This window comes from Perca fluviatilis, chromosome 7, assembly GCF_010015445.1.
Source record: "Perca fluviatilis chromosome 7, GENO_Pfluv_1.0, whole genome shotgun sequence".
Classification (NCBI taxonomy): Eukaryota; Metazoa; Chordata; class Actinopteri; order Perciformes; family Percidae; genus Perca; species Perca fluviatilis.
In genome coordinates this window covers 36,991,831-37,019,692 of record NC_053118.1, presented here as the reverse complement: position 1 = coordinate 37,019,692, position 27,862 = coordinate 36,991,831, and the positions used below count along the sequence as shown (strand labels likewise).

At 43.3% G+C, this 27,862-nt stretch overlaps 1 protein-coding gene across 1 annotated transcript in view; it reads left to right on the top strand.

Annotated features, from left to right (window-relative positions):
• col6a4a (collagen, type VI, alpha 4a) overlaps window positions 1-27,862 on the top strand; it is a 98,688-nt gene that overhangs the window by 7,059 nt on the left and 63,767 nt on the right. Inside the window, exons 2-3 of the mRNA XM_039806175.1 lie at window positions 7,810-7,872; window positions 26,749-26,855. Of these exons, the coding sequence (XP_039662109.1) occupies window positions 26,780-26,855 (76 nt within the window). The 5' untranslated portion in view covers window positions 7,810-7,872; window positions 26,749-26,779. The remainder of the gene's footprint in view (window positions 1-7,809; window positions 7,873-26,748; window positions 26,856-27,862) is intronic.

The window sequence follows — 27,862 nt, the reverse complement described above, 5'->3', positions numbered from 1 at the left end:
CTAGTAACTAAAGCTGGAACAGATGAATGTAGTGGAGTAACTAAAGTAACTAGTAACTAAAGCTGGAACAGGTGAATGTAGTGGAGTAACTAAAGTAACTAGTAACTAAAGCTGGAACAGATGAATGTAGCGGAGTAACTAAAGTAACTAGTAACTAAAGCAACTAGTAACTAAAGCTGGAACAGATGAATGTAGTGGAGTAACTAAAGTAACTAGTAACTAAAGCTGGAACAGATGAATGTAGTGGAGTAACTAAAGTAACTAGTAACTAAAGCTGGAACAGATGAATGTAGTGGAGTAACTAAAGTAACTAGTAACTAAAGCTGGAACAGATGAATGTAGTGGAGTAAAAAGTCCAATATTTCTCTCTGAAATGTAGCGGAGTAGAAGTAGAAAGTAGCATGAAAAGAAATGACTCAAGTTAAAGTACAAGTACCTCAACATTTGGTACTCAAGTACAGTACTGGAGTACATGTACTTAGTTACATTCATCTACTGCAGGGAGAAAGGCAGTAAAGATTGCTACTTTGAAGAGTCAGAGGGCTGTTGTGTGAATGTATAAAAGTGTCTCTGTTTCCTGTCCACCCCCAGCCTCTCAATGTAAACCACATGATGACTCCAACCATCCATCACACATGTTTTCATCTCCTTCACTGTAAAGATGTTTCAGTTTCTGTGTTGCGTGATAAATGCTGCTGAGAAATATCATATAGAATATCAGAACCAGAATGTTGGGAGATCATTAACGACGAAAGTGAACAGATTCAAGGCAGCTTTATTTAGATATAATAATAAAAATAATAATAATACATTTGATTTATTGGCGCCTTTCACAGGGTTACCGCGGTGTCTTTAAAAGTTGCTGCATGTCATTCCCCCTCTCTCCCCCCTTTCATTCCTTCATCTGTCCTGTGGGATTAAAGTCCGGTCCAAGTTCAAAAAAAAGTTGAAGATTTTCAAAATTTCAGGCTTTAAAAAAAAGTCTTAAATTCGCTTGTGTTCCACAGCGCTGCGGAGGAAGGTCTGGCTAGTCCACATAGCATTCTGGGATGGGAGAACAACGTGCTCTGGTTTATTGGCATTTCTTTAAACCAATCACAATCGTCTTGGGGCGGGGCTAAGCTCCGGACGGAGCCCCGGTGCCTCTGCTAAATAGTCTGAGGAAGGAACTAGTTTTGGTGGAACATGTGTACGTTCAGAAGTAGTTTTAGTCGTGCAACAGAAAACTCCGATTGGACAGATAGTCTAGCTAGCTGTCTGGATTTACCCTGCAGAGATCTGAGGAGCAGTTAACCATAGTCCTCACAAATCAGCCGCAGGTTAGAACCCCAACACAGAGACAGAGGAAGGGGACGGGACATCCGGCGCAATTTCCGGAAAAGTCGGCGATATAGACTAAGGTCAAACGTTGATTTGACGCTGCCTCCTTCGTCCGCAGAGGGTTTTTGTTTTTCTGGGTCGAAATATCAACATTTTGTTGTTCTTTTTCTACACTTTTCTCGACGTTTTTGTCGATTTTATTCAAATTTTTTTGTCACTTTTTTGATGTTTTTTTTTATTATTATTGTTTTTGTCAATTTTTTAACACATTTTTTCTCCATTTTTTCCAATTTTTTTGTCAATTTTTTAACACATTTTTTCTCCATTTTTTCCAATTTTTTTGTCAATTTTTTTAACAAGTTTTCACGATATTTTTGATGGGTTTTTTTTGTCACTTTTTTTCAGCGTTAAAAAAAAATAAAAAATGTTTCTGTCGATTTTTTTCCTGCGTTTTTGTAGATTTTTCCAACATTTGTCACTTTTTTCAACGTTCTTTTGTCATACTTCTGATATAGAAAAGTTTTTGTCCTCCGGTCAGATTTGACCCGAGGACAACAGGAGAGTTAAAGCAGAGCAAACTACAGAGATTAGATTACAGCTCGGTCGTGTTTTGTACTCAACATGTTTGTCATTAATGAACTTCCATACTTCAGGCAGCTCTGTTTGAAGGAACTGAAAGATCTGCTGCAGACTTCAGGGACTGACCTCACCCCCCCCCCACACACACACACAGACACATACACACACACTCTTCATCTGCAGCTCATCTGTTTCCTATTTGATGTGTTGGACTTTTCTCCTAAACAGTGAGCACTCCTAAATTGAGTTCAGTCATTCAGTTTACTTTATTTCACCAGAATGATCCCTGTGGTATCGATTCAGTGGACATGCAGTTTATTTTGATTGATTGATTGATTGATTGTGTTTATTTTGAATATGTAAAGAAACCAGAAACAGCAGACTAGAAATCCAAATAAGCATTTAGATCCTTTACTTGGGGCAAAATGAAAAGTTCTGCCCGATAAGTAAATAAATATCATAAAATACACGCCACGGCGAGAGGGTCAAAGTTTCAGATGTGAACGCGCTACCTCAACATGTCTCAACAGAAACGCGAAATCGCGAAATCGTCTTTTCCTCATTAATCTAATTTATAATTGCGGCGCGTAGCCGTGGGCTGCTGCCTGTCAGAGGGGCAGCGCTGCTCAGGTCAAAGGTCAACAGGTGTGACCGTCCAGCTGCAGGCAGCGCATACCGCACATTCATCACAAACACACACCGCGTGCACACTAACCAGCCCTCCCAGAAAAATGTGGAGTTTTTTTGTGATTGTTGCGGGCAAGAATCCTCGATTATGCGGCACGTTTTCTTAAAAAATGCGATGGAATATGCGATATTTATGCAGTTTTATGCGATGAAATCGCGGAGGAAAAAAAGTGTTTTTTTGTTTTTTTTATTACGTCACTTCATAACGTTCCCATGGCAACAGGGGAAAATGGCTGCTCTTGTGTGAAGTAAACGCAACATTTTCCAACTTTCTGCTAAGATATATTATGGGACTTTTTTGCAACAAATGAAATCATGCAAGCCCTGCATATTGTGCACAAAAATTGGCAATTTATGCGCCGTATTTGAAAAAAAATGCGCCTCCGCATAAATATGTGGACTTTGGCTGATTATACATTGAATTATGCGATTGCATAATCATGTTTTTCTGGAGGGACTGACTAAAGCGGGACGCAGGACTCTGCGGAGAGCTTTCTCCGTAGCCTACGCAAAGAGGCCTGAAGTTTATACTTGTGCGCTGGTGTGTGCGTCAAACTCTTTAAGAGAATAGCAGGGTTGGTGTGTGTGTGTGTGTGTGTGTGTGTGTGTGTGTGTGTGTGTGTGTGTGTGTGTGTGTGTGTGTGTGTGGTAGAGCGAGTGAGAGAGTGACTGGCTCCATTCTCATTCCCTGGTGTAGATCTGATGATGTGGGTCGTGTTAGAGGGGAGCATTTGTTAGGCTTAATGGGGATAAGGTCACCTCACGGTTTAAATCCTTTTCTGTGCTGTGCTTACATTATCTTTCTCCTGTGTGTATATCATAGATCTGCTGCAAGTCAGTGCGTGTGTACAGTATGAGTATGTGTGTATGTGTGTGTGTAAGTGTGTGTGCTTGTGTGTGATGCAGACGGCAGGAGAGAAGCCTTTTTTGGTCAGAGTTTATATTCCTACATGCACAGTCATTAGAGAGGGAGAGTCAGCGGAGGAGGGGACCAATCAGACAGTCAGATTAGGATCGGCACTGTTGAGAGTTCAGGATGCATGTCTCCCCCACCCACCCCCCCCCCCACCCCCCTCACGTACTTCCACCCGCTTCTCCGGGCGATCTGGTTTCTGGATTCTGTTGCCCAGACCCCCCCAGCTAGTCTTCCTGGGGTCCACAACAAAATGAAAGCAGACAAAATGAAATATTAAATCGGGCAATATTACATGACACATTCAGGAAGAGAAAATAAACATCGTGAACTCTAACAAATGCAAAAGAAAATAGCAATAAAACAACTAGAACAAAATATCTAGATAGTATATCTCTGCTCTCTGCAGCTCCCTGGAGCTCTGTGCACCGCTGGGCGCCCCAGGGACCGGCGCTAGACTTTTTTTGGGGTTCATAAAATGTACCTGAATCCACGAAAAATATGTAGGATATCACTACAGACATTCCTGTAATCGTACGTTGCAACAACGATGTGTTATTATCAGCTGGAGCGTGCAGCGCGGGCTCACCCTCGCTGTTTGCAGAACGTTATCGTGTGGACGTCCAGCGGTGGAGTCTACGTGATACGCAGCGATGCGCAGTTCTTTATCCAATTTATCAGGAGCACTTTTGCTCCACTAAATTTGAACACGTCTTATCTTACACATGCCAGACAGAAGGAGACAGCGAGGCCATCCCAGGCTACAGGACATTCTTGTTCTAAACCCAATAGATTTCTACACTACCCCCTAAGAAAGCTCCAGGATTTCCATATCCCCTCTTAAAAATGCCCAATGACACGCTGCAACATACTTTCCATCATATTTTTGATATATTTTGAATTGTCATCTGTGCTTTTCTTCTTCACATAGGATAAATAAAGGGATTTCCACCGTAAATTTGGTGCATAAAAGTGTATCTGAATACAGGAAATGAAGTCGTTGATGCTCAAAATAACCCTGAGGGACACCCAGACCTCCCCCCTCCCCCAAAGGTAGATTCTGGTCCATATATCTAGGCCAATATATGTATATACAGTACAGTATACCCACTACAATACATTAGACTACACCACTGCTCACATCAGTATAGTTATGGTTATGGTTCTGGTTCTTGGTGTGGACAGGCCTTTAGAACCAGTCATTATGTTGAAGGTGAGACTGCTGCCAGTTCCAGCTTTAATCCCTTAAGGAGGATCTTTCTGTGAGCTTGATGACACTGCACCATGGACACACACGTAGGCTTCTTTGTGTGAAGGTGGACAGTGTCTTTGTGTTAACTGATCATTGTGGTAGAGCTCATTTTAATACATGTTAAAGAGATGACCCACTGCTCAGATAAAGTTCACTGGAGCTGCTGCTGTTTTAGTGTTCAATGGGAACAGCATTGTACTGAGTCAGACACACACACACACAGACACACACACACACACACACACACACACACACACACACACACACACACACACACACACACACACAGAGAGAGAGACACACAGAGACACACACACACACACACACACACACACACAGACACACACACAGAGACACACACACACACAAAACACACACACACACAAACAGACACACACACAGACAGACACACACACACACACACACAGAGACACACACAGACAGACACACACACACACATACACACACAGACAGACAGACACACACACACACACACAGGGACACACACAGACACGCACAGACAGACACACACACACACACACACACACACACACACAGAGACACACACAGACAGACACACACACATACACACACAGACAGACACACACACATACACACACAGACAGACAGACACACACACACACAGACACACAGAGACACACACACACACAAAGACACACACACACAAACAGACACACACACAGACAGACACACACACACACACACAGAGACACACACAGAGACACTCACAGACAGACACACACACACACACACAGACACACACACACAGACAGACACACACACACATACACACACAGACAGACAGACACACACACACACAGGGACACACACAGAGACACGCACAGACAGACACACACACACACACACACACACACAGAGACACACACAGACAGACACACACACATACACACACAGACAGACACACACACACACACACACAGACAGACAGACACACACACATACACACACACAGACAGACACACACACACCCACACACACACACACACACACACACAGCGAGACAGATGGATGATTCCTCAGCAGTGACCCTGTCGCTGGTTGGGCTCCCAGCTGGCTGATATCTGGCTGTATCACTTCCTGTTTATCTGGTCTCAGGGTGGAACGTTGTCTCCAATCAGGAAGTCACTCTGGTCCTGTTTACACTCGTCTGCTCGCTCGCACCAAAACCTTTAGAAAGCACTCAGAGGGATGGAAAGATGGACAAACATGCATGTAGAAAACCCTGCACAGGTCCCCTTTAAAACACACATGGTATGGCAGCTGTGTACTGTGTTGAGACGTTGAGGCCAGTTTCCGAGCAGAACCATACTGAACTCGCTGTAGAGCAGAAAGAAACTGTGTATTGCCCTTTATTTCTGTATAGCTGTGTACAGAGAGGTCTTCTTTGTTGAAGTTTGAGCCAAGTTTATTGTGAGTGTATGGCACTTCATTTTTATACGCTTCTGTCACATGACCCGTTAATGTTTCCATCATGACTATCCAAATTTAGGCCTTAAGAGCCGATAGAAAATGTGTCATGTATTTAGATATATACGATTTCTTGAAAATATTCAAATTAATGATGAATGTGATGTGTTTCATGTAGTAAAATGGCGTTGGGTTGTTCCATCCTATCCAATGTATTCTATATTTCTAAACAGATTTCCTATGCCCCTGACTGATTATCAGAATCAGATTCAGATTATTTGGCCGAGTATGCTTACATACGCAAGGAATTTGATTTCGGTAGGTGTTCATAACTCTCTATACATTCAACAAATAGACATGTAGCAGTAAACATTCAGTAGACAAATAGTAATATAGACACTGTACAATAGAGACAACAATATGCATATAGGCACATATCAACATAATATACAAATATACAAATAAGACATAATATCAAGTACACGTGGAGTGGGATGTAGAGTGCAAAAAGTAATAGTGCAAAGTAGTGTGCAAGATGCATATTGGAATGATAAAGTCTGTAATGTGTAGAGAAGTGGGTGAGTGGCCAGAGTGGGGGTGACCCCACTTATCCTCAGTTCAGGAGAGTGGTGGCGGGGGGAGAGAAGCTGTTGTCTGAGGCACTCGCTAAATATTTGTACAGACTCCACTAGCTGATTACTAATTCCATTATTTAGAAGGTAAATCTACATCTATACCTTAGCTGTGTCCGGTTTATACACAGACCGCTCAGAAAGATGCATTTAAAGGATAAAGGAAAAGCCCACTCAGCTGCTTAGCTGCTCCATCTCCCACAGTTAGTTCAAACAGTTTAAATTCACACACACACACACACACACACACACACACACACACACACACACACACACACACACACACACACACACACACACACACACACAGACACACACAGAGACACACACAGAGACACTCACAGACAGACACACACACACACACAGAGACACACACAGTCTCACTCAGTCACTCGCTCAGCTGCTGCTGCTGGATCATCCTATTAGTATCAGTGTTTATTTAGTCTCGCTTTGCCAGACCGTCCTCCGCAGCACCGCGGAGGAGGGTCTGGCTAGTCCACACAGCATTCTGGGTGGTAGAACAACGTGCTCTGGTTTTATCGGCATTTCTTTAAACCAATCACAATCATCTCGGGGCGGGGCTAAGCTCCAGACGGAGCCACGGTGCCTCTGCTAAATAGCCTCTGGAAGGAACTTGTTTTGGTGGAACGTGTGTACGTTCAAAAGTAGTTTTAGTCGTGCGAGAGAAAACTCCGATTGGACAGATAGTCTAGCTAGCTGTTAGACAGACAGACAGATAGTCTAGCTAGCTGTCTGGATTTACCCTGCAGAGATCTGAGGAGCAGTTAACCATAGTCCTCACAAATCAGCCGCAGGTTAGAACGCCAACACAGAGACAGAGGAAGGGGACGGGACATCCGGCGCAATTTCCGGCAGCACCGGAGCGATCCCTGAAGTGGAGCGTTGTGGATGTAGACTAGTGTTTGTGGAGCTCTCTGTGTATTAGTAACGTCTTTCTTTCTCGTCTCCCTCCTCAGCATCTCCAGACTCCCTGTCCTCCGGCTGAAGTGCCTTTGAGCCGGACGCTGAGCCTGTGCCAGGTATGACATCATGACATCTACATGACATCACCTACCATGTCGTTCCCTCTCTCTCTCTCTCTCTCTGCCTCTGCCCTTTCACGTCTTCGGCTGTCCTAAAGTAATCTTTAAAACCCAGCTGTGAGGCCGTGTGCCAGTTGTTTGGTTTCTCTCTCCCCCTCAGGCTCTCTCTGCATCCCAACACACACACACACACGAACACACACACACTCGCCACCGCAAATGAGCCGTAACGATCTCGCGTGTTTAATCAAAGCGCCGCGGCATGGCGGGCATTCACAGGATACTTCTTCTCTTCTTTCTGTGCTTTAATCTTGCCTGAGAGCCATAAACCTGCTCTCTGATTGCTGTAGTGATTCTTAAACTGGTGAACTGACGACAGAAACTTTCAAAGACTACTTTGAAAAGACGCAAGAATAGGTCGACAAAAAGTGACAAAAGATTTAAAAAAAGTTACAAACTTCAAAATAAGTGACAAAAACCTTGCAACAAACTTTCTTTTAAAAAGGTGGCAGAAGGAAGGAAGGAAGGAAGGAAGGAAGGAAGGCAGAAAGGAAGGAAGGAAGGAAGGAAGGAAGGAAGGAAGGAAGGAAGGAAGGAAGGAAAGCAGGAAGGAAGGCAGAAAGGCAGGAAGGAAGGAAGGAAGGAAGGAAGGAAGGAAGGAAGGAAGGAAGGAAGGAAGGAAGGAAGGAAGGAAGGAAGGAAGGAAGGAAGGAAGGAAGGAAGTGACAAAAACATTTGAAAAAAGTGAAATAAAGCGATACAGGCTCGACAAAAATGACAAAAATATTGTCAACAAAAATCTAAAAAATTGTTTCAACAAAAATCGACAATAGAAGGAAGACAAAAAGGTCCAAATAAGGAGAGAAAAAGTCACATTTTTGGTAGAAAAAAAATATTGCCCTTTTTCAGTAGATGAATGTAAACTAAGTACATGTACTCCAGTACTGTACTTCAGTACCAAATGTTGAGGTACTTGTACTTTAACTTGAGTCTTTTCTTTTCACGCCACTTTCTACTTCTACTCCGCTACATTTCAGAGAGAAATATTGGACTGTTTACTCCGCTACATTCATCTGTTCCAGCTTTAGTTACTAGTTACTTTAGTTACTAGTTACTTTAGTTACTCCGCTACATTCATCTGTTCCAGCTTTAGTTACTAGTTACTTTAGTTACTAGTTACTTTAGTTACTCCGCTACATTCATCTGTTACAGCTTTAGTTACTAGTTACTTTAGTTACTAGTTACTTTAGTTACTCCGCTACATTCATCTGTTCCAGCTTTAGTTACTAGTTACTTTAGTTACTAGTTATTTTAGTTACTCCGCTACATTCATCTGTTCCAGCTTTAGTTACTAGTTACTTTAGTTACTCCGCTACATTCACCTGTTCCAGCTTTAGTTACTAGTTACTTTAGTTACTCGCTCACATTCATCTGTTACAGCTTTAGTTACTAGTTACTTTAGTTACTCCGCTACATTCATCTGTTCCAGCTTTAGTTACTAGTTACTTTAGTTACCGCTACATTCATCTGTTCCAGCTTTAGTTACTAGTTACTTTAGTTACTCGCTACATTCACCTGTTCCAGCTTTAGTTACTAGTTACTTTAGTTACTCCGCTACATTCACCTGTTACAGCTTTAGTTACTAGTTACTTTAGTTACTTCGCACATTCATCTGTTACAGCTTTAGTTACTAGTTACTTTAGTTACTCCGCACATTCATCTGTTCCAGCTTTAGTTACTAGTTACTTTAGTTACTCCGCTACATTCATCTGTTCCAGCTTTAGTTACTAGTTACTTTAGTTACTCCGCTACATTCACCTGTTACAGCTTTAGTTACTAGTTACTTTAGTTACTCCGCACATTCATCTGTTCCAGCTTTAGTTACTAGTTACTTTAGTTTCTTCGCTACATTCATCTGTTCCAGCTTTAGTTACTAGTTACTTTTTAGTTACTCCGCTACATTCACCTGTTCCAGCTTTAGTTACTAGTTACTTTAGTTACTCCGCTACATTCACCTGTTCCAGCTTTAGTTACTAGTTACTTTAGTTACTCCGCTACATTCACCTGTTCCAGCTTTAGTTACTAGTTACTTTAGTTACTCCGCTACATTCATCTGTTCCAGCTTTAGTTACTAGTTACTTTAGTTACTCCGCTACATTCATCTGTTCCAGCTTTAGTTACTAGTTACTTTAGTTACTCCACTACATTCATCTGTTCCAGCTTTAGTTACTAGTTACTTTAGTTACTCCGCTACATTCATCTGTTCCAGCTTTAGTTACTAGTTACTTTAGTTACTCCGCTACATTCACCTGTTCCAGCTTTAGTTACTAGTTACTTTAGTTACTCCGCTACATTCACCTGTTCCAGCTTTAGTTACTAGTTACTTCAGTTACTCCGCTACATTCACCCATTCCAGCTTTAGTTACTAGTTACTTTAGTTACTAGTTACTTTACACATTCAGATTCCTGCACACAGAACACATGTAGTTTATAAATCTGATGTCTGATTCTAAAGTAAACTAGCCGACAATAGAACGGACTACAAGTCTCCAGCTGATGAGTCCTGATGAGAAACTGGTGCAGATATCTTATCTTTCTCTATTGAATTCCTGCCTCTGTAACCGTCTGTTTTCCATCACTTTCTTGTGAACTTTGGCCCTAAGTTTTCCCCTTGGACTCTGGCTCGCCGTTCGTCTTTTTCATGGGAGATTTGACCGAGAGATCGGCAACATTTTGACAAACAAAAGAGTGGCGTCAAACCGTAAACACGGAGGAGGAAAATAAAAGTCTTTTTGCAGCTATAAAAACAAATGAAAACCTTCCTCGGTGACGAGCCGGTCCACAGGGTCCAAAGTGGCTGAATCCAGACCAAACAAATCCAACACAGAGTTCCCTTTCTCGTCCCAGCATCAGCTGCTGCTTTGGCCCGCATCATAAGACGCTCAAGATAATGACCTCTTCTGAAGAGTCCATCACGTTGGACCTGAGGCCGGCTACGCACCGCCTGCGTGGCGTGAGCGTGGCGTTTTCTGTTGCGTGTCAGCTGCGTGGCATTTCCGATGTCTTTACACACCAGAAAGGTGTCTGACGCGGCGCTGCAACGGCTGCTGCTGCTGCTAGCCTTGTCTGGACACATGGATGTCTCCCATTGATAAAATGAAATATTAAACATAAATATATTCTGATCTGATTACAGCAAAGACAACGTCGGCAGTGTTGACGGCAAAATAGGCTCCAGGATATTTCCTTCTGGATTGACAGGTGCAATAGTTAGAAAATCTATTTTGTTTTTAAATTACATTCATATATATATCTGCATTTATATCAAAACCTCAAGACTTTCAAACATCAACATGTCATTTATTAATATGTATTTGTGTCTAAACGACATATAAACAGATTTTTGTATTCTATTTTGCCTGGAAACACTTCCAACACGCTTGCGTGTCGCATGAAAAATAGGCGTCTGTCCTTTTTCTAGCAGGCACAGCGGTGTGTAAGCTCTGACCTGTTACCATGGGAGCCGAAATATGAACGGACACGCTCACGCAGCTGACACGCTCACGCCACGCAGCCAGTGTCTAACCGGCCTAACATATTTAAAAAAAACACAACAATGCGAGTAAAAAGCGGTTTAGTGTGGCGGGGCACCTTTTAATGAGAATGATCCTGCGCTCTGATTGGACGACGGTCTGACACATACCTGTCAAGTATCCCGTTTTGGCCGGGAAAGTCCCGTATTTTACTCTTCTTTCCCGCCGTCCTCCCGTATTAGTATTTTCCCGTAAATCTCCCGTATTTTAACCTGCGTCCGGACCCGAGCGGAGTAAAAAAAACTAAAAAAACATTCCCAATCTGAGCTCTGTCACTAGCCTCGCGATACCTGCCACCTGCAGTAGCCTACTACAGCATATATCTATGCCTACTACAGGTACGTAGTACAGCCTACTACAGCATATATCTATGCCTACTACAGGTACGTAGTACAGCCTACTACAGCATATATCTATGCCTACTACAGGTACGTAGTACAGCCTACTACAGCATATATCTATGCCTACTACAGCATATATCTATGCCTACTACAGCATATATCTATGCCTACTACAGGTACGTAGTACAGCCTACTACAGCATATATCTATGCCTACTACAGCATATATCTATGCCTACTACAGCATATATCTATGCCTACTACAGCATATATCTATGCCTACTACAGCATATATCTATGCCTACTACAGCATATATCTATGCCTACTACAGCATATATCTATGCCTACTACAGCATATATCTATGCCTACTACAGGTAATGAAGCGCCCACTACAGCATATATATCTATGCCTACTACAGGACGTAGGTACAGCCTACTACAGCATATAACTATGCCTACTACAGGTAACGTAGTAACAGCCTACTACAGCATATATCTATGCCTACTACAGGTACGTGTAGGACCTACTACAGCATATATCTATGCCTACTACAGGTACGTAGTACTGCCTACTACAGCATATATCTATGCCTACTACAGCATATATCTATGCCTACTACAGGTACGTAGTACAGCCTACTACAGCATATATCTATGCCTACTACAGCATATATCTATGCCTACTACAGGTACGTAGTACAGCCTACTACAGCATATATCTATGCACTACAGGTACGTAGTACAGCCTACTACAGCAACATCTTATGCACCTACAGCATATATCTATGCCTACTACAGCATATATCTATGCCTACTACAGGTAACGTAGTGCCTACTACCAGCATATATCTATGCCTACTACAGCATATATCTATGTCTACTACAGGAATGTAGTACAGCCTACTACAGCATATATCTAGCCTACTACAGGTACGTAGTACAGCCTACTACAGCATATATCTATGCCTACTACAGCATATATCTATGCCTACTACAGGTACGTAGTACAGCCTACTACAGCATATATCTATGCCTACTACAGGTACGTAGTACAGCCTACTACAGCATATATCTATGCCTACTACAGCATATATCTATGCCTACTACAGGTACGTAGTACAGCCTACTACAGCATATATCTATGCCTACTACAGGTATCAGAAGCCTACTACAGCATATATCTATGCCTACTACAGGCATATATCTATGCCTACTACAGGTAATGTGAAACGCCTACTACAGCATATATCTATGCCTACACGAACGTAGTACAGCCTACTACAGCATATATCTATGCCTACTACAGGTAACGTAGTCGCCTACTACAGCATATATCTATGCCTACTACAGCATATATCTATGCCTACTACAGGACGTAGTACAGCCTACTACAGCATATATCATATGCCTACTACAGTACTAGTACAGCCTACTACAGCATATATATCTATGCCTACTACAGGTCACAGCCTACTACAGCATAATATCCATGCCTACTACAGACACAGCCTACTACAGCATATATCTATGCCTACTACAGGTACGTAGTACTGCCTACTACAGCATATATCTATGCCTACTACAGGTACGTAGTACAGCCTACTACAGCATATATCTATGCCTACTACAGGTACGTAGTACAGCCTACTACAGCATATATCTATGCCTACTACAGGTACGTAGTACAGCCTACTACAGCATATATCTATGCCTACTACAGCATATATCTATGCCTACTACAGGTACGTAGTACAGCCTACTACAGCATATATCTATGCCTACTACAGCATATATCTATGCCTACTCAGCATATATCTATGCCTACTACAGGTACGTAGTACAGCCTACTACAGCATATATCTATGCCTACTACAGGTACGTAGTACAGCCTACTACAGCATATATCTATGCCTACTACAGGTACGTAGTACAGCCTACTACAGCATATATCTATGCCTACTACAGGTACGTAGTACAGCCTACTACAGCATATATCTATGCCTACTACAGGTACGTAGTACAGCCTACTACAGCATATATCTATGCCTACTACAGGTACGTAGTACAGCCTACTACAGCATATATCTATGCCTACTACAGGTACTGTAGGTGGCAGTTGTCGCGTGTGTGAGGTCAGATGATGAGTGACAACGCACGGGAAAAAAAGAAGAAAAAAAACAGAGACAGATGATGGACGCTACGACAGAGACGGTGCGCTGCCAAAACTTCTGAAGGCTTTACTATGCATTCCCCACAGCAACGCACGATCAGAAAGGGTGTTTAGCATGGTACGAAAGATTGTTCCAGAGAATAGGATGACGTTAGACAACAGAACTGTCTGCGCTCTACTCTCATGTAACATGAACCACTCTGGCCCCGCCCACTAATACACTCTTTCCTAAACAGTCTTAAAGAATGCAAAGTCTGCAACAAATTTGTACAATAACTCACTAAAGAAAAGTTATGTGAAATTAAAAGAAAAACTGTAAAAGAAAAGCAATATGAAATGAAAAGAATGTGTGGAATGTAAAATAAAAAAAAAAATTAGGGGACTGCTTGCGCCCGGTTGGGGCGCCAGAAAAAGTTCCCTTATTTTCAAATCCAAAACTTGACAGGTTTGGTCTGACAGCCTGGAGCAGATTTGGTCGAGTGTGTTTCTGAGCCCCTTTGGCGTCCTTTGACTTTTGTTGGTTTTCTGCATCGTTTTTCTAGATCTATTTTGTCATTTTTCGAGACGTTTTTGTCGAAATTTTGCTGCGGTTTCCGATGTTTTGTTGTTTTTTTAAAAAGTTTTTCTCGCTTTTTATCGACGTTTTTTGATTCAGGCATTTTGAAATCTTTGAATCTTTTAAAGAGAAAATGAACGCACAGACACACAGACACACACACACACACAGACACACACACACACACAGACACACACACAGACACACACACACACACACACACACACACACACACACAGACACACACACACACACACACACACACAGACACACACACACACAGACACACACACAGACACACACACAGACACACACACAGACCCACACACAGACACACATACACACACAGACACACACACAGACCCACACACAGACACACAGACACACATACAGACACACAGACCCACACACAGACACACAGACACACATACAGACACACAGACACACATACACACACACACACACAGACCCACACACAGACACACAGACCCACACACAGACACACAGACACACATACAGACACACACACACACAGACACAGACACACAGACACACATACAGACACACACACACACACACAGACCCACACACAGACACACAGACCCACACACAGACACACAGACACACATACAGACACACACACAGACACACACACAGACACACAGACACACATACAGACACACACACACACGACACACGAACACACAGACACACATACAGACACACACACACACACACACACACACACACACAGACACACAGACACACATACACACACACACACACACACAGACACACACACAGACACACAGACACACATACAGACACACACACACACACAGACACACACACACACACACACACACACACAGACACACACACAGACACACACACACACACACACACACACAGAGACAGACATACACACACACACACACACACAGACACACACACACACACATCACACAGACACACACAAAGAAAGACACACACACACACACACACACACACACAAATTAATAAAAAGCAACAATGCCTGACGCACACAACTCATCCCAAAATACATCTCATATCATGCCATCACATTAATATAGTGTTTGTGTTGAACCGTCACATCACACAGACACACACATCACACATCACACACACACACACACACACACACACACACACACACACACACACACACACACACACACACACACAGACACACACACACACACACAGACACACGCACACACACAGACACGCACACACACAGACACACACACACAGAGACACACACACACACACACAGACACACAAACACACACACACACAGACAGACATACAGACACACACACATCACACACGCACAGACACACACACAGACACACACACAGAAACACACACATACACATACACAGAAACACACACAGACACACACACATCACACACACACAGACACACACACACACACACACACACACACACACACACACACACACACAGACAGACACACACACACACACACACACACAGACACACACAGACACACACACAGACACACACACACACACACACACACACACACAAATTAATAAAAAGCAACAATGCCTGACGCACACAACTCATCCCAAAATACATCTCATATCATGCCATCACATTAATATAGTGTTTGTGTTGAACCGTCGGGGCACACATGCTGCCGTGTCGGTCTCAATGACCCGGGTGGTTTTAGGGTTAAGTCCAGGTCCTGGTCCAGGTCCTGGTCCAGGTCCTGGTCCAGGTCCTGGTGCTGCCATGTTGTGTTAGTGTCTTGGTAGAGCGGTCCCTTCATGCCTCCTCCTCCTGGACCTCCACCGCGGAGCCTCACTTTTTAACCTGCCCAGGGTTCACTTTCAGTTCGTGGCTGTTTTCCATCAGCGCCGGTCCAAACATGCGCTCTATATCGTACCCCCCCCCCAAAAAAAAAAAAGACGTATTCCTCCGTTGAGATTACCCATAGCACAAACATCTGCTTTTCAAACAGAGCAATCAGAAACAGCCAATCACAGGAGGGGGAGGAAAACACCCAGCGCTGGTATTCGGGGATGTGAAGCCTTGGTTTGGGGGCTGGGGGGGTTGGGGGGGGTATTAGGTCTGACTGAGGGCTTGTTTTTCTCTGACTGACACATGTTAGTGTGTCTCAGCGCCGTACAGGCGCCATTCTTTTTTTATTAATTATTTTTCGGGGCTTTCCCCTTTATTTGTAGTGACAGCTGATAGACAGGAAAGGTCCCGCAGGTTGGAGCCCAGGCAGCGGCAAAAGGACGTCTTACTGCACATGTGTCAAACTCAAGGCCCCTTACAGGTTCTGATCCGGCCCCGCAGACCAGTTAGGGTTCATGTTACATTTTGGCCCGCCTAGTCTTTGTCGCTTTTTCAACGTTTTGTCGCTTTTTCTGAAGATTTTTGTCACTCTTGCCGACACGTTTGGCGCTTTTCTTCAATGTTTTTGTCCCTTTTTAAGTTGGTTTTTGTTTTTTTTTCTCTGCTTTTATCAACCTTTTTTTTTTTTTGCTTTTTCTTCGATGGCTAAGTTACTTTTTTGGGGGGCTTTATGTCGACCAAGCTGTAAGTGAGAAGACTTTTGTGGGATATGCAATAATACAGTAAAAGATGTTTGACTTTTTCTATTCAGTCCTTCCAAAAAAACGTGATTATTATCGCATAATTCAACGCATAATCAGCCAAAGTCTGCATATTTATGCGGGGGGGGGGTTGTGCATATTTTCAAATACGTCGCCACTTTCGCCGCATAAATTGTCGATTTCCGCGCAAAATATGCGGGGCTTGCATGATTTCATAATCCCCGCATTTCCGTTGCAAAAAAGTCCCATAATATATCTTAGCAGGAAGTTGAAAAATGTTGCGTTTACTTCACACAGGAGCAGCCATTTCCCCCTGTTGCCATGGGAACGTTATGAAGTGACGTTATGAAGTGACGTTATGAAGTGACGTAATTACGCGACGTGAACATCATCGAAAAGCAGGGTGTTGGGGGGGGGCGGGGGGAATCACTTTTATTTCTCTTTTTCATCAAACCGCTATTGCAAGTTCCCGCAATTTCATCGCATAAAATTGCATAAATATCACATAGCATATTCCATCGCATTTTTTAAGAAAACGTGCCGCATAATCAAGGATTTTTGCCCGCAACAATCACAAAAAAACTCAGCATTTTTCTGAAAGGACTGACTATTAAACAAAGTGTGTCAATAAACTCTCCATGTCCGGCCCTTGGTATGATTCTTAGTTTCCAGTGTGTCCCGTAGTGAAGTTGACTCTGACCCCCCCTGTCTTACTGGGGGAGCTTGGGTCGCCCCGAGGAACTGAGCCGACACCGACTACGCAGACTGACGCCATGAAGTGGCGTATGCGTGACACGCCAATTCGTATGCCAATACTCGCTTTTTAGCGTGTTTATCAACGCCGGTTGGCCTCCGTTGACTTACATTACCTCGCGATTGCGTGTGAATTGACGCCGTAGCGAGTAGTTTGAGAGGGCGGAAATCCGCGTAGCGGAGGATGGTTAAAACACAGGACTTCCACCCAGGAGACCGGGGATCGCGTCCCGCGTGTGACGCACTTAAAGCAGAGCATTTAAGACAGACGAGGGACAGGACGGACAACAGACAACAGAAGACGGGGCATAAGTAGACTTGTAACAGAGCGCTGATTGTTAGAAGTTAGGTCCACTGTGAGGTATGAAGGTAGAATATATAGAATTTAGCAGCAGAAAAACAAAGTGCAGGAGTGCATTTCAGTTGGGTGTGAAAAATGTGCATCCTGTTTTGTTGTGCAACAGACTGCTTGAGGGAAGAAGCTCTTCCCAATTGTATATATATGTAAGGTTTAGAAGTGGAGTTAATTCATATTTGAAAGCTGTAAGGCATAGAATTTAATATAAGTTATATGTGAGTTCATTTACTAGAAATGTAGTTACAATGTTTAGTCAGTTAATCATTTACATATTTATGTTACACGATTATTAGTTACATATTTACATGTTTACACATTTAACACAGGATATTCTGTTGAATCTGCCGCTCTGATTCCATCACGTTTACCTCAGTCTGTTCTCGCTTCTGATTGGTTAGTGAAGTCACGTGTGAGGTCCGAACAAGGAAGTGTTGTTGTTGTGAGCAGTGTGCAGTAAAGTACGGCTTGAGAAAGTTATCCGTCTCCATCCTGCTGTTTATTCCCATAAAGAGTGATCCACCACCACATATCGAACCTTCACGTTACATATATATATATATATATATATACCTTCTGTCTGATGGCAGTAAGGAGACGAGTGCACGGGGACAGGTGTGTTGCGTCCTTAACGATGCTTGTGGCTTTGCGCAGACAGTGGGTGCTGTAGTGGGTGCTGTAGTGGGTGCTGTAGCGGGTGCTGTAGATGTCAGAGAGGGGAGGGAAGAGAGAGGCCCCAGTGATCTCTTCAGCCGTCCTCCCGGGCCGCTGCAGGGCCTTTTCCTTCTTGCAGCCCAGCAGTCCAAACATGTGCTTCCAAGATGGGGATCTGAGTGTCACGGGCAGAGTAATCTCATCCAGGGTCAGTCCTAATTGAGGCGCTGCCGGGCCCCCGGGGACGATTTTTTTCCTCTTGGTGGGTCTGTGAAGAAAGAGCCGACAGATGATGACAAACACCGCGAGAGCAGCTGCAGACTCTCAGTGTTGTTGGCTCTTCTTTTTTTAATGATATGTTGATATGTTTGTGTGCATTTTTCACAGCACGATTGTTGGGATCAGTGACCGTCTGAGAGCCCATACGCCGCGGTTTCCCCTCAGCTCTTTCCCTCCGTCTCCGGGACTGTCTCGGGAGAGTTTAGCTGCTGATAGGCTACACCAGTGGTTCTCACGCCTTTTTTCAATAATGTACCCCCCATTTGAATTGTGTTTTTAAGCCAAGTACCCCCTGACCAGCGATAGATTTACCTAAACAACAGCCATGATACTGAAAAAACATTGAAATGCTGATGGAAAAAAAGGCAACAAAAAACTTTTAAAAAAAAGAGTAAAAACTTGGAAAAAGAAAAAGGTAGAAAAAAGGAAGGCAAGAATAGGTGGAAAATGGTATCAAAAACTTAGAAAAAAGTGACAAAAACTTTGACAGACTTCGAAAGAAGTGATAAAAGCGACAAAAACTTCGAAAAAAGCGCTGACGTACCCTAAAGTCCCCTTCTGCTTTTTGTAGTTTAACAGCACTTGAAGCGTGAAATAAGTCAGCCTACTATATACTAATATAATAATACTATTATTAAATTTTAAATAAATTATTTAAATTTGACCATATGTTCTAAGCCAGTGTTTTTCAAATGGGGGTCCGTGTACCCCAAGGGGTACTTTGGAGGACTGCATGGGGGTACGGGAGCGCTTTAAAAAAAAAGTTTGTCACTTTTTTTAAAGTTTATGTCACTATTTTCGACCTGTTCTTGCCTGCCTCCCTCCCTTCCTTCCTTCCTTCCTTCTTTCTACCGTCTTCTTTTTTTCTCCAAGTTTGTAGAAGTTTTTGTCACTTTTTTCAAAAAACAGTTCCGCCTTTTTCAAGGTTTTTGTCGCTGTTTTCTAAGTTTTTGATACTATTTTCCACCTATTCTTGTCTTACTTACTTCCTTCTCTCTACTGACTTTTTCCAAGTTTTCACTTCTTTTTTTTACAGTTTTTGTTGCCTTTTTTTTATCAGCATTTAAATGTTTTTTTCAGTTACATGACTGTTGTTTGGTAAATCTATCGCATGGCTTGAAAACACAATTCAAATGGGGGGTACATTATTGAAACATCATGGGGCTAAAATAAAAGCGTAGCAGTGTGACTGTAGCCTGAGCCTGGTCTGAACAGTGCTAAATGGAGCGCAGATACTGGCGTTCAGCCGACCTCCGGAGAACTGTCAGACTCTCGACAGTCCCGTGAGGCGGATTTCAGCTCTAAACAACGAGGCCCCTCGTTCCCTAACATCCAACCCTTCATGTATACAGCTGAACCGGAGCGAGCGGCTCAAACTCTGACTGTGTAAATACATGATGTGGATAGATTCGGACTCCTCTCCATCAGCCTGTCACTGGAGCCCTCGGCTGTGATTACCTTCACATGCTTTACATTAAACTCCGCTTGGCGGGTGATTAAACACAGGCCTTAAACATGTTTGTGTGTTGGGGGGGGGGGGCCCTGTGTGTGCGCGCCAACCTAAACCAATTTGATCCCCTATAGGCAAGATGTCACCTGTTTTTTGACGCTTTTTTCAATGTTTCTAACTCTTTTTTTTTTTTTTTATGTTTTGACAACATTACACATTAATGCACAAATCTTTCTATCTATGTTTCAGCTCCTACTACGTGACTCCCAACAGTTTACTTCATGTAATATTGGATGTGGCGTTTGCAAATGTTCCACCAAAACCAGTTCCTTCCTGAGACTGTTTAGCAGAGCCACCGTCGCTGCGTCCAGAGCTTAGCACCGCCCGAGACGATTGTGATTGGTTTAAAGAAATGCAACATCCAACCCAGAGAGGTTTTCTTTCTCCTATCCCAGAATGCATCTGTGGTGTAGCCAGACCTTTACTCCACAACGCTGTGGAGATCTGGCAATGCGAGACTGTTCATCCTTGACTGACTGTTCAGAGAAATCACTGATTAGAAACAAATACTTTTTGCAGGTTACACAACCGCTGAGCCAAACTTCATAACTCCTCCAATGTGCTGATGTTTCCCTCCCTTTCCGTCCCGGCTACCTCTGTATTTCCACAGAATCCTTCTGCCCGCGATGAGTTCAAAACATTCAGAACATAACCACGCGTTCCAAACATTTCTGCCGCGCAAGATCCAAAAGACCAAAAGCCGTCCTCTCTTGTCCATCTGGCTGTGCTTACTGTGTAACGTAGAGTTTTTCCTGCGTGTCTCTACGGCGTGTAACATTAGACAGCCAATCACAGACATTACTAGATCTTGGTAGAAGCGTGCTGCGTGCTGATTGGCTCGCTGACGCTGATGAGATTTACTCCTTAGGTACAACGTGTCAAACTCGAGGCCTGCGGGCCGAATCCGAATTCTCATTTTCCAGTGTGGCCCGTAGTGAAGTTGACCGTATTACAGACAGCAAACTATATAACTCCTTTCAACCTTGACAAGGGCAGAGTTTACCAGAGACGAGCTGGAGTCTCCAGAGCTAACGTTAACCCCCGTCACTCCACTCCATTCGCTGGCGATTATTTTGCACTTTCGTGCCAATCTGCTTCCTGTTTACACTGCCACGCACGTGCCCAGTGCATGTGTGAATGGTCACGTGATATGTGTTGTCAGACGGGTTAATATGGACCAGTGGCGGTTCTAGTTCTAGACCATTTCAAATAGAGGGACCGGGCTGGGGTCACATGCAATTTCAGGGCAACCAAATATATTAATCAACCCCCCCACCCCATAGGTTTGGTTCTACAAAAGACTACTGATAAACATATAACGATAAACACAAGAATACTCAATCAGTGTTAACCTAAATTTCACATATCACTGCACATAAATAATATCCCTTTTTTGGGGATAAAGGTGGGGTTAAAGATGTATGAAAATATTTGACACAGTTAGGGGGGCCAGAGGGGGGGTCGAAGCTTAATATAACGGGGGCCCCCTTGCCCCCCTTCTTAGAACCACCACTGATATGGACGATAATAAGATTAGTTCTGCTACCAGAGCTAAAACTCTTGTGTGGACGGAGATTGTTTTTGTCTCAAAACGCTGCTCAAAAATGAACACGTAGCAGCGTGGATGTAGCCCGAAAAAAAAAAAAAAAAAAAAAAAAAAAAAAAAAAAAAGAGAGGGTACTATCTTCTCCGTCAGCGGCAGCATCATCATCAAGTCACTTCACATATTTTAAAACAATTTCCTGTCCCTCTGAGCTGTGATGTGGTCAGACAGTGTCTGCTGCCCCCAGAGGAAAGGAAATGGCTCTATTAGGCAGTAAGCACAGCCAGATGGACAAGAGAGGACGGCTTTTGGTCTTTTGGATCTTGCGCGGCAGAAATGTTTGGAACGCGTGGTTATGTTCTGAATGTTTTGAACTCATCTGGATGCCGCGGACGGCAGGATTCTGTGGAAATACAGAGGTAGCCGGGACGGAAAGGGAGGGAAACATCAGCACATTGGAGGAGTTATGAAGTTTGGCTCAGCGGTTGTGTAACTTGCAAAAAGTATTTGTTTCTAATCAGTGATTTCTCTGAACAGTCAGTCAAGGATGCATAGTCTTGCATTGCCAGATCTCCACAGCGTTGTGGAGTAAAGGTCTGGCTACACCACAGATGCATTCTGGGATAGGAGAAAGAAAACCTATCTGGGTTATCCCATCGCGTGCAGTGAGATTTTCAAATGCACGCTTGGTGCCACCCCTCGAGTTGGGCCATTTTCATTACTCATTGCCAGACCCTTAATCTTTCGGATTTGGGTCTGTATTTCCAGGCTAATGTAGCCTGGTTGACACCAGACCCTTCTCAGTTGTAACTAAGAGTAGGTCTTCCAAAGGACCGTCACCAACGGACGCCGCTCAAATGCCTCTGGGTGCCATTGGATAGTCCTTCAACCAATCAGACCAACGATCTGGGTGACGTAGCAGCGACAGCAGCATCAACAGGTTGCTGCGCTTAGGTTCTCTTAATCCATCCATGTTCAGTGGCCGTCATGTTGAATGTAAACAAAAAGCTGCTTGCGGTCGCTGCGCTATCGTCATCGTGTAAAGCCCGCCTCAACGGTTGTGATTGGTGCCTCGATTTGGAAAAATTGGAAATGGGCTAGAATGGGCTCTTGGCCAGACAGACTTGCAGAGCAAATCTCAAATTTGCCGGAGGTTCATCAGGGTTTTCCCAGGCTAATGGTCCTGTGATAAGGTCCAGGAATTGGTTAAGGGTATGTTTGGGGCCCATTAGTCTCAACCATTTGCCCGTTAAGCAGTCTGATCTACAATGTTCCTGAATCTTCATTGAAAACACTGATCTGATGAGTCGCAGTGCTGAGGCTCATCGTCTCCCTGCGCTCTGCAGTGATTTATGTTCTGTCATACGTTGAACATTGGGGACCTTTCGATGTTCGCTTGATGATTTATTTGGTGTGATCCCTGTGCTGCAGTAAAGGTCTCATGTCACTCGGAGGAGATGAGTTCATGGCAGCGTGCAGGGACGCGTAATTATCAATAATTACACTGATTTGGCAGAAGATGCCCACTTTACACACTCTTCACCCTTCAAATGTTACACAGCTGCCAGGTCGGGACTGCAGGGTTCAAAATGAACTGTCGAAGTCAGTGGGATGGGGCTGATCGCAGCCGGAGTGGAGTCATATTTCTGCCTATTGACGGCTCAGTGTCTGGTCACTTGTGATCCACTTTGACTTTTACACAGAAAATGAAGCCGTCATATCAGATTAATTTAAAAGTAAAACACATACTTTAGGTTATAAATGAAGGTAAACATTTATGGATGTGTTTTATAATATATGATACATTTTCAGAGGTTTTCACCCCTTGATATTATACTTCATTGGCTTATACATTCAGGGTTAACCCCCTGAATTCATTTAAAAATGAAGGTTGCATTTAAAAGCTCAAATTGAGGGGTATCTGTGAAGATATTTTGTAAATGTTGAGTGTTTTTTACTCATTAAAAACCTCTTAGTTGATGCAGAAAACCCATTAAACCTACACTGTAAACATATGTTAAAATCAATTAATGTATCCATTAATTTACCACATATCTGAAGTAGTAGTAGTAGTTTAATACCTCATTCAGTGGTATCTCTATCGATTGATACCTTACAAAAACATATGCACACCAATTCGTTAGACTGGGTAAACCCAGCCCGATCTGCCGGCGATTTGATTTCTCCCTGCAGCTCAGGCTGGAAACCTGAACATCTTTCTATCCTGCTTCCATTACAAATCTGCGGGGACCAATCACAGACTGGCTGATCCACCTGGCCCGCTATTGGCGGGTTTTACACAATGACGATAGAGAAGCGACCAAGCAGCTTTTTTTTTACATTCAACAAGCTGGCCACCGAAACGCAGCAACTCGTTGATGCCGCTGTCTCTGCTACTTCACCTGGCTCGTTGGTCTGATTGGTTGAAGGACTATCCAATCACGTACAGAGTCATTTGAACTATGGACGTTGATCACGCCTCTTGTGCAGTAGCTAATACAGAGCAGACTCCCCAGACTAATGTTAAATCTTAAAGATTGAGCTTGGTCTGGTAATAGCCAGACTACCAATTCGTATGATATCCCATGGAATTACAGTGAGTGCCGGTCAGTTAAGTTTAGCGGTCTTAACAGTTAAGTTTAGCCGAGAAAAGGTGACTGTGAGCCGGGTACAGCGGCCATTACAGATGGGTTTAGCCGACAAAAGGTGCTCGTCATGCGACGACGACAGTTAAGATTAGACACCAAAACAACTAGTTCTGATTAGAAAAAAGATTGTGGTTTGGGTTAAAACACTGGTCACCTTAAGTAGTACTCCCCAGACATGAACACCTGTTTCCTGGGTGAAAGTCTTGTGTTTTCTCCTTAACTTCTTCCGGGACATTGAGAGATGGAACTCTGGAAATTGATGATGGAGATGCTCACAGATGACGAATGACAACCCTGGACATCTAATCAATCAGGGCCTCTAAACTTGTTATTCTCAGAACTTAAACATCTGGATCAGATCCAACCTTCGCAAGCACAGGGCCTCTTTGCATCACTGTGACCTTCTACCTAGATCTTAATAACACATTACAGAACATATGAAATATGAAAATACATTTGAGTAAATGCAGGCTTGATTATTCCACCTATCAGACATGAACACCTGTTTCCTGGGTGAAAGTCTTGTGTTTTCTCCTTAACTTCTTCAGGACATGAACACCTGTTTCCTGGGTGAAAGTCTTGTTTTCTCCTTAACTTCTTCAGGACATGAACACCTGTTTCCTGGGTGAAAGTCTTGTGTTTTCTCCTTAACTTCTTCCAGGACACGAACACCTGTTTCCTGGGTGAAAGTCTTGTGTTTTCTCCTTAACTTCTTCAGGACACGAACACATGTTTCCTGGGTGAAAGTCTTGTGTTTTCTCCTTAACTTCTTCCAGGACACGAACACCTGTTTCCTGGGTGAAAGTCTTGTGTTTTCTCCTTAACTTCTTCCAGGACACAAACACATGTTTCCTGGGTGAAAGTCTTGTGTTTTCTCCTTAACTTCTTCCAGGACACGAACACCTGTTTCCTGGGTGAAAGTCTTGTGTTTTCTCCTTAACTTCTTCAGGACACGAACACCTGTTTCCTGGGTGAAAGTCTTGTGTTTTCTCCTTAACTTCTTCAGGACATGAACTCTGCTCCCCTCTAAGCTCTGTGTTTTAGCAGCCAAACATCCCCCCCCACCCCTCCCCCCCCCCCCCCCCCCCCCCCCCCGGGGAAAAAAGGGTGTCCCCCCCCCCCCCTTCCCCCCCTGAGTAAAAAAAATTTTTTTTTTTTTTTTTTTTTTATTAAAAAAAAAAAAAAAAACCCCCCCCCCCCCCCCCCCCCCCCTTATTTTTTTTTTTTTTTTTTTTTTTTTTTTTTTTTTTTTTTTTTTTTTTTTTTTTTTGTAACTAATTTTTTATTTTTTTTTTTTTTTTTTTTCTTTTTTCTTTCCCCCCCCCCCTGCCTCTTAGCCCAAACCATAGTCCTCACAAATCCACCGGAGGTTAGAACGCCAACACAAAGAAACAGGAAGGGGACGGACATCAGGCCGAAAATAAGGACATACTGCGTAATTTCGCGCGCCTGATCCCAACACCAATCCCGGAAGTGGAACATCGTCGATATAGACTAATGTGCTGCTGACAGTAATAAATACGTGGAATACATACCAACTACAGTGCTTTACTTTTCTCGGCTATATGTACAACGGGTTCATGAGAACAGCCTGAATAATTTGGCACACACACGAAAGGTTTTAGCAAATTCCTTTTTTAATGCGGCATTTCCCAAAATGTCAGACTTGTTTGTTGTGCAGCCCAACATACCACAGCTCAGAGGGGTTTATATTCTTGGGAAAAACCAAAGGTTTTATGGTGTGTGCTGTTTTCATGTGACACTTGTAACACGATGGAACAAACGTGCCCCGCTGCGACTGATGTAAAACAGACTCTCAGCGTTTATGGCTGTCTTTGTCTTTGTCTTTGTGCTGCAGGAAGAGAGAGAAACCCCAGAGCCATTCCAGCATGGAGGGGAGGCGAGGTCTCCTCCTCAGCCTCATCATGGCAGCGTGTTTCCACGGCAACGCCGCTCTGAAGACAGGTGGGTGTGATTATGCAGCTATGGCTTGACTTCCTGCATACCAGCACATATAGGATCATGGCAAACGTGCCCCTACTCCAACGTTACATCAACCCAAAACATCTGTTAAAGCAGTGCATACAGTGTGTGCCTGTAGGTGCGCACACACACACACACACACACACACACACACACACACACACACACACACACACACACACAGACACACACTGTACATGCCTAAACACATACATAATGTGCTTCACAGAGAAGATGTGTGTGGTGAATGTTCTGTTTTCATTATAAACACATTAGGAGCACTGTTAGTAACCCTGCACAAGAATGTGTTTCCTGCTGAACACATGGATAAGATGCTTAATTGGCACAAAAGTCATTTTTGCTTTGATCACCAGTGCCTTGTTGCATAAAACATTTACGTATTTACTGTAACAACCCTGTTGCCAGACCATATGTTAATATTTGACTACTCTGCAAAAATCTGGATTATGTCCAACATTTCTTTAAGTTCTTTTTCACAACATCTGCCTACAGGATGGTTGGGAAAAGAGGGAAAATCAGCAAAGAAAATAAGGTCAAGGCCATTAAATGGCTTTGTTTAAGGATTGTAATTGCAGGTCTGTGATGGGACGCAAAGTCTGTTTGCTTGCAAGAAAGTCAGATTTTCAGTGGAGATGCAGGATCTAGGTTGAAAATATATTCCACTCCAGTAGGAATACAGTCAATCTGAATCTCTTTGAGATGTTTCTAGGAATAACCAAAAGTATGCAGAGTACAGAAAACTTTGAACATGTTTTATGCAGCCGGGCACATTGATGTAAGGTTTGTGAAAGTTTGTAGTGACATGGAGAAGTTAAAGGAGAGGTGGAGTTGGGTCAACGCTTTTAGCAACACCAACACTGACTATGTTTACATGCACTTAATATTCCTTTTTTGCTCTTATTCTGAAAAAGACGCTGTTAACGTGGTTAATGAAAGAATATATTCCTCTAATAGTTCCGTTTACATGC